We start from the raw sequence: 8,569 nt of genomic DNA on the forward strand, positions 1-8,569 counted from the left end.
CTGAGTACACTGCCTTTTTAAGTAGATAAGCAAGTTGAGACAGCAGCTTCTGCCAGCAAGCTCCCTCTGTCCTGAACCATGTAGTGTCCCACCCTGCTCTGTGGAGATGGAGTACAGGAGCGGTGGGGCAGGAGCAGGGGGAGAGGGACACCCTGACATCAGCACCCCTCTCCCTTCCCTCCCCATCCCCTGCACAGCAAGCAGGAGGCTTCCAGAAGCAGCTCCAAGGCAGAGGGCAGGAGCAGCACATGGGAGTGGGGGGAGGGACACCTGAACTGCCCAGCAACTGATAGCCTGCTGGGCGGCTGCCGCAGAGGGAACTTAGGGGAGCTGATAGGGGCTGCCGGCCCATCCTGGTTCCAAGCCCCCACCAGCTAGCTCCAACGGGCTGCTCTTCCTGCAAGCAGTGGACAAAGCAGGCGTCTGCCAAACAACATTATAAGGGAGCATTGCGCAACTTTAAACAAGCATGTTTTCTAATTGATCAGCAACGTAAAAACGAAACAACGTTAACCAGGACGACGTTTAGTGAGGAGTTACTGAACAGGGATACATTAATGTAATAGGTTTTTGAATGTGCTCTGAACAATTTTATAAGTCAGCACCTGTCCTTTCTAAGTTTTGCTTCCAGTAATTATATTGTGGGTCACAAAAGCCACACTACTTCCTCTAAAGTCCAATAGGAATATATTTTGAGGTAAAACTCAGGAGATAAAACTCGGACATGTTCTGTTCTGCAGTTCTCAATTCCCTAGTTTCCAAGGTTAATTTTCAAATACAAAGACTCATCCCATGTGAGCAGAGGCCATAGAACCTCCCTCCCCCACCCCTTGCAAAACAGCTGTCCTACTCGCAGTTGTGGAGTCATCCATTCCTACTGGCTCCCTCTCCCTCAAACCCTTACTCTCATTTGGGGAAGAGTGGAAACTCCTCTGATAAATTAAATTAAAGGCCTGAAGTAGAGAAAAGGCACAAGCCCCAGACTAAGTGCTAAATTCAGCCCTGGTATAAGCAAATGCAGTTCCACCTCAAAAAAGTTTCATCCACTTGAACCCAGGTTGAATTTAGATAAGGAAAGTCAGAAACCTAAAAGATGGAACAGGGATCAAACTTCTGAAAATACAGGTCTGTCGCATCTTACGCGCATTTAACAAGCACGATTTCAACTTTAAGCGATCGGCAAAAAAAACAAAAAACAAAAAGAGAAAAACAACACTTTTAATACTATACCTGTAGTGCGGGCGATTTCACCCGCCATTGAACTCAATGGGGTTTTGGCTATACGCGGTTTTCGCTTTACGTGCTAACCGCGGAACAGAACCCCGCGTAAGATGAGACAGACCTGTAGTACCCTATCAGCCAAAGGCACGAAATGCTGCTTAATTTCTCCATCTCTGTCAGTTTTTAAACCAAGATTAGGTGTTTTTTTCAAAAAGATCTTTTCTAGGAATTATTTTGGAGAAACTCTTCAGCCTGTGCTATACGGGAGGTCAGACTAGATGACTCCAGTGGTCCCTTCGGACCTTGGAATCTATTCACTGAGAGTTCATTCAGGCATCAGGAACTGGCAAATGCAATAAGAAAGGCTCATATCTCCTCACCTAAGTAGGAAAGCTGGAAAAATTATATAAATATTAAAAGTAAAGGAGTGGCATGTAGGTAAAAAAGAAGATAGGGCTCTGCTTTAAATTTTTTCCCCAGAAGAGGATCCTCCCGTATATTTATAACTAAAAGTCACCAGCAAATCCATCACCCTTCCACTGAATCTTATCTTGATCTATCTCTCTCCTGCTACTGCCACCACCTCCACCCAACCCAACCCAACTTTTTTTCTGAATCAAATGCAATGTATGTCTGTCTACTGGACCCAGTTTGAGCTTGCAATCCCTTCTTACCCCCTCACTAGCTTCTGTTTAGAGTATTTCAGCATACTTATACTTCCAAAATTATCACAACAACAGCACCCATATCCTTAGAGAACAACTGATTATGCCAAAAGAAAAATGGGAATAGTGTGGTTCACTAATTATAGATTTTGTTGCTGTTCTAATAAGAATAACCTTCTCAATTATCTAACCAAGTTAAAAATAGTGAATGAAATAATTCAAAGCTAAGTGTTTCTACAAAGCCAAGTGTTTAGGTTTATTTATTCTAAATCAAAATTCTTTGCCATTGGCAATGGTTTATTTATTTTTAGCACTAAAGTAATTAGCACTCTTCCACAAAATGATCTGGGGCTCTTTACATTACAAAGAGCTCCAAAGAAAGGAAACCTAGAAAAGTAAATATTTGTAGTCACCAGCTTTTTAAAAGGACCCTGTCAATTTAAAATCTAAGTCACTTAAAAATAAAAGTTCAAAGTACAGTCAGATATGGAAACTGCCCTTGAGTTTCTCTGCCAATATTTTTGTTTTGTGTTGTTCAAAGCATATATTCCTTTAAAAATATTTTCTTCTCCCCTGTTGTTTTGTGAAAGACCCACACTAACAACAGGGGAAATGGACTATAAACAAATAACCGGATTCTCCAGCTTGTGTAGTCATTTATATTTGTGCTAAGAGGTCATAAAATACCACCAAACCAGAATTCTCCACACATTTACAGAAGTGGTAGCATTGTACACACACTCTTCATAAATGGAAATGGCTAGGGCTCTACCAAATTTACATCCCATTTTGGTCAATCTCACGGTGATAGGCTTTTCATTATTTCAGCTATTTAAATCTGAAATTTATTGTACAACAATGGTGTTGTAATTGTAGGGGTCCTGATCCAAAAATGAGTTGTGGCAGGGTCAGAAGGTTATTGTCGGGGGAGTTGTGGTACTGCTACCCTTACTTTTGTGGTGCTGCTAGCTGCAGTGCTGCCTTCAGAGCTAGGCAGCTGGAGAACAGCGGCTGCTGGCCGGGAGCCCAGCTCTGAAGGCAGAGCCGCCTCCAGCAGGAGCAGCGCAGACGTAAGGATGGCATGGTATGGTATTGCAACTCTTACTTCTGCACTGCTGCTTGCAGAGCTGGGCCCTCAGGCAGCAGCTGACACTGTCCAGCTGCCTAGCTCTGGAGGCAGCAGCACAGAAGTAAGGGTGGCATGGTATGGCATTGCCACCCTTACTTCGGCTGCTGCTGGCGGGGCACTGCCTTCAGAGCTAGGTGCCCGGCCAATAGCCGCCGCTCCCTGGCTGCCCAGCTCTGAAGGCAGCAAAGAAGTAAGGGTGGCAATACCATGATCCCCTCCAAAATAACTTTGTGACCCCCTGAAACCCCCTTTTGGGTCAGGACCCTCAATTTGAGAAACTGGTCTCCCCCATGAAATCGGTATGGTGTAGGGTAAAAGCATATAAAAGACCAGATTTCATTGGGGGGGGGGGGGGGAGAGACCAGATTTCACGGTCCGTGATGCGTTTTTCATGGCCGTGAATTTAGTAGGGCCCTAGAAATGACTAAAGAAGATGCAAGGCAGTACAGAATCAGGCTCTAAGGACTGTAAAATGCAAATGATAGAGAAAATGGGGGGACTGGGACAGTGGGTGGAGTAAACTTTTTTTTTTCCAATCTCTTTCATTTCTATTAGTCTTAGGTGTTACTTGTAAAAATAGTAAGCAAAAAAAAAAATCCTATTCATGTGTTTTCTAAACTGATGGTGTCTCTTCATTTTTCTTACGAAGTGTTCATATGTGTTTTGTAGTAAAAGGTTTATTACTGCCACACAGGGCGTTTTTCAGTAGGAAATCTTATCTACATAGTAGATATGTTGGCAACGTCTCCCAGAGTCCAGGATAAGTGCTTCTTTTAAAAAAACACATTATAAATCAAAATAATTGATATTTGATTTTTCTTTCATATTTTAATTGTTCAAAAATAAATTAAAAGTAATCAAAAGTAAGAGGGCTGTAACATAAAACGCTGCATGATCTATTATGATGACCTTTTAATTGAGTTCTTCTGTCTTATTATGCTTTTATGTATTTGTTTATTTTGATAGAAAAATGGTCCTCAACATAATGTTTAGAAAGTGAATGTTTATAAATCAGCCCCAATAACTACCATCTATAGATTCCTTCTCCTTTATTTGGATAGTATGTTCTGCTTTTCTTTAGTTTAGTGAGAGCAGCAGAAAACTTACTGAATTTTTATTTCAGTAGGCAACAGTTGTTCCTGTTTCTCTCTTTCCTCTTCAAGTAGTGTTGGCAAAAACGCAAACTAGCTAAAGCAGGGGTAGGCAACGTATGGCATGCGTGCTGAAGGCGGCACGCAAGCTGATTTTCAGTGGAACTCACACTGCCTGGATCCTGGCCACCATTCCGGGATGCTCTGCATTTTAATTTAATTTTAAATGAAGCTTCTTAAACATTTTAAAAACCTTATTTACGTCACATACAACAATAGTCTATTTATATATTATAGACTTATAGAAAGAGCCCTTCTAAAAACGTTAAAATGTATTACTGGCATGCGAAACCTTAAATTAGAGTGAATAAATGAAGACTCGGCACACCACTTCTGAAAGGTTGCCGACCCCTGAGCTAAAGGAACCCTTTAGCCATCTGCCACATACCCATCTCCCAGCCAAATGTTTATACATCCTTGGCTACTAGAGTAAAGATTCTGTCAAAAAATTCCCATGGCATTATAGTATTTCAATTTGAGGTAATAAAACTAAGTAGTGATGGTTTTAGATCAGAGGTGGGCAAACTATGGCCTGCGGGCCACATCCGGCCCGCGGGACCATCCTGCACGACCCCTGAGGCAAGCCCCCGGCTCCTCTCCCGGTGTCCCCGCTCCCCAGCAGCTACGCCACCACACGGGCAGTGCTCTGGGCAGTGCTCTGGGTGGCAGGGCTCCGCACTCCTATAGGGCAGTGCGGCAATGTGTCTGGCTCCAGCCAGGTGGCGTAGCTGCCGGAGCGGCATGGTAAGGGGGCCAGGGCCTGGGGATTGGATAAGGGGCAGGTGGTCCCAGGGGGCAGACAGGGGACAGGGAGCAGGGGGTGATTGGAGGGACAGGGAGCAGGGGGTGATTGGATGGGGCGGAGGTTGGGGGGGAGCGGTCAGGGGACAGAAAACCAGGGGCGGGGGAGTGGATAGGTGTGGGAGTCCTGGGGAGCCTGTCAGGGGGTGGGGGTGTGGATAGGGGTCAGGGGATGGGGAACGGGAGGGATAGGCATGGGGTTCCGGGGGGCCTGTCAAGGGGTGGGGGTGTGGATAGGGGTCAGGGCAGTCAAGGGACTGGGAGCAAGGGGGTTGGATGGGGGTGGGGTCCCAGGGGCGGTTAGGGGTGGGGTGTCCTGGGAGGGGGCGGTCAGGGGACAAGGAGTGGGGCGGAGTGTCAGAGGTTCTGAGAGGGGCACTCAGAGGGTCGGAGGTGGGAGGGGCTCAGATATGGGGCGGTGGCCAGGCTGTTCGGGGCCTTCCCTATCAGGCCCTCCATACAGTTTTGCAACCCCGATGTGGCCCTCAAGCCAAAAAGTTTGCCCACCCCTGTTTTAGACCAAGCTAAACATGTTCAATAATTCATTCTCTTGAGATTAATAGACTGAGAGCCCAATCCTGCTGCTGTATAAAGGCTGCATTAACATCTATAGTATTCATCCTACATATTGATGTATGTGATTGGATGTTTAATTATCATAACATGATCAATATTCATTTTCTAGCCACTTGGAAAAGTTTTTGGAAGGAAACATAAATAGTAAGGCCAAAATTTTCAGAAACAGCCACAGATTTGTGTGTGCCTGACTTGAAACCAGTAGGGCTGGAGGCTCAGTGGTACTGAGGACCCATACCTCCTGTTGAACTGATGTTTCATGCATAAATTTGACACCTTGCACCTAATTTTCAGAAGTGCTGAAGTAAATGGGAGCTGCAAGTTCTCAGCATCAGGTACAAAGTAGTTCAGTCGGGGGCATCCTAAAACTGATGCACAGGATGAATGGGCACTTTTAAAAATGTGGTGCTTTGAGCCAAGAAATTCAGAGCCCCACAAGGTTATTAACAAATCTTTATTAAAAAAAAACAACCCTGTAAGGATGTTCTACAAAAATATACCTATTATTATTAAAATATTCCTCTCCTGGTGTAGCTGCATGACAGGTGTAATGCACACCAGCCACATAATCTCACACCTGAATCTCACGGCAGCAGACTCAGAATAAAACAGGCAAGACAACTTAAAGCAACTGGCAAAAGTAACTGTGTAAGAAGTGTCTTTGTGTTGCTGGATGAATAAGAACAGGAGGACGCTGGGAGTGTTCCTTTTCAATCAGGAGATTGTAAAGTGCCTTGGGATCCTGGGGATTGAGAGATAGGGGAAATTCTGGCCCCCTCAGAGTCAGTGGAGAAACTCCAATTGACTTCAATGGGGCCAAGATTTCAGGGACACCTGGTTTTAGGAAGACAAGGGGAAACACTGGCATGTAGTTAGCAAAACCTGGTGTCTGGGGAGGGCAGTAAACTTGGTGAGCATTAGGGAGCTGCAGCCCCGGGCTCTGCATGGGCGGGGGGAGAGAGCATTCAGGAGCCACTGGGACAGGGCAGGGTCGGTGTGAGTCCCCTGCAGAGGTCACTGCAAGCCGCATTACCTTGTAGCTGGGCTGAGAGCGACTCTTGGTGCTGCTGGTACTTGAGCGCCACCGCCTCGGCTTTCCTCAGCTGGCTCTGTAACTCGTAGTACAGCACGGCCCCGTAGAGGAAGCCGAACGCGACGGTCAGGAGCAAAAAGGTCTGGAAAATCCGCTTCTGTTTTCGGGAGCACATCCCGTTGCCCATAGTCCCTCCTCGGGTCCCGGAGCCCCCCCACCCCAGGCGGTTTAGCAGCAGCTGGAGGAGGAGGAGGAGGAGGCAGCATTGGGCACCAAGGGACAGAGCCGGGAGGAGGGGACCCTGAGCGCTTAGTTCAGCCCCCTCCCACTGCTACTGCCCTGAAACCCGGGAGCTCTCCGCAGCCCGCCCGTCCCGAGCATGCTGCAGCCCGGGGGCTCTCTGCCGCGGGAAGGGGGCTCGGTGGCCGCCGGGGGGTGGATGGGGGTGGATGTCTCTGCTCTAGAGAGCAGCTTCCTGCCCCCCTCCTGCCTTACTCTAGGGCGGGGAGAGGTGGGGGCAGCAGCTCATCTGCTGGGGTGACTGGGCGCGTGCTGGAGGATTGGAGGGGGTGTCTTTACACAGCAGCTCCCCTGGTCCCTGCCATCCTATCTGCGGGTCTTGAGGGCTGGGGCGGTATGTGCGCTGCAGTGCTCCTGCCCAGGGTACCAGTGTGTCTGTGGGTGCTGGGGTAGGGGGACTCTGTATAGCAGCTCCCCTGCTGGGGTTGCTTTGGGAGATGGTCAGAGGGCGAGCGTGTTTCTCTGTCAGCTCCCTCCTCTCCTGCTCGCTCTAAAGGGGGGTGTCTCTGTGCATCAACTCCCTCCCCTCCTGCCCGCTCTAGGGGGGGGGGGGCTTTTGTGCATCAGCCCCCCCCTGCTCTGAGGGGGGGGGCTCTCTGTGCATCAGCTCCCGCCCCTCATGCCCGCTCTAAGACGGGGGGTCTCTGTGCATCAGCTCCCTCCCCTCCTGCCTGCTTTACCGGGGGGGGGTCTCTGTTAACCAGCTCCCTCCCCTCCTGCTCGCCTTACTCCGCAACCACCTGAACGGGAAACAAAGGAAACTTCCCTGCCTGCCCTGGCCACCTTCCAGCCCTTAACTTACGTGTCACCTCCGCTCCTCGGCTGCTCGCTGCAGTGGAATCCCCGAAGGAAGTCCCGCTCCGGGCGCTGCCTCATTGGGCCCAGCCTCTGCCCACTCCCCTCCCTTCGGGAGCAGTGTCTGTGCGCATTGGGTGCCCGCTGTGTCCGTCCGGCTCACGGGGCGCTCTCCTTCCCTCTCCCCGCCTTCTCCATTCCTGGATCGCCGCCCCTCGGAAGACAGGACGCTGGAGAGCTGGGAGATGCATGTGCACGCACGAGTGCTATGCGTGTACCTGCCGGCTGCCAGACACGAAGTGTGCGTGTATACACATTCCAGCTCGGGACACAAGCGGGGTGTGTGTGTGTGTACACTCCTGCTTGGAAACAGACTCGGTGTGGGTAGCTCTTAGCTGTGGGCACAGGTTGTGTGTGTGCCCACACACTTTTCAGATGCAGGTTTTTATGTTGTACAATCCAACTACGGTGTCAAGTATCAGAGGGGTAGCCGTGTTAGTCTGGATCTGTGAAAAGCAACAGAGAGTCCTGTGGCACCTTTAAGACTCACAGAAGTATTGGAGCTTATGCTTATGCTCCAATACTTCTGTGAGTCTTAAAGGTGCCACAGGACTCTCTGTTGCTTTTTACAAATCCAACTACGGATACGTCTGGGCTATGTGTGTGCTTTCCAGCTGTGCACACCTGTAGTGTGTGCATGTGGCAACAGAGAACAGTTTGTGAAGGTTGGAGTGTTGTACACTCCATCTGCAGAAAGAAATGGTGTGTGTGTACATTCCAACTACATACTGCTCGCACATTCCTGCTGTATCTCTTTTCCAGGTGCTGGGTGTGTAGGTTCCAGCTGCATACATAGATGTATTGTGAGTGTGTGTGTGTGTGTGTGTGTGTGTGTGTG

The 8,569-nt window shown here is 48.6% G+C and overlaps 1 protein-coding gene across 4 annotated transcripts in view; it reads right to left on the bottom strand.

Moving 5' to 3' along the window:
* Positions 1–7,736, bottom strand: part of GOLIM4 (golgi integral membrane protein 4) — a 64,014-nt gene extending 56,278 nt beyond the window's left edge. For 3 of the 4 annotated variants that reach the window (XM_034781484.1, XM_034781483.1, XM_034781482.1), the window contains exons 1-2: positions 7,679–7,736; positions 6,577–6,814 (exon numbers count right to left, since the gene is read on the bottom strand). In XM_034781484.1, coding sequence (XP_034637375.1) covers positions 6,577–6,763 — 187 coding nt within the window. In that variant the 5' untranslated portion in view covers positions 6,764–6,814; positions 7,679–7,736. Of the gene's footprint in view, positions 1–6,576; positions 7,423–7,678 lie in introns of those variants that run through there. The other variant, XM_034781481.1, reaches the window with a different exon arrangement.
* Between the last annotated feature and the right edge of the window lie 833 nt (positions 7,737–8,569).

The sequence above is a fragment of the Trachemys scripta genome, chromosome 9, assembly GCF_013100865.1.
Source record: "Trachemys scripta elegans isolate TJP31775 chromosome 9, CAS_Tse_1.0, whole genome shotgun sequence".
Taxonomy (NCBI): domain Eukaryota; kingdom Metazoa; phylum Chordata; order Testudines; family Emydidae; genus Trachemys; species Trachemys scripta.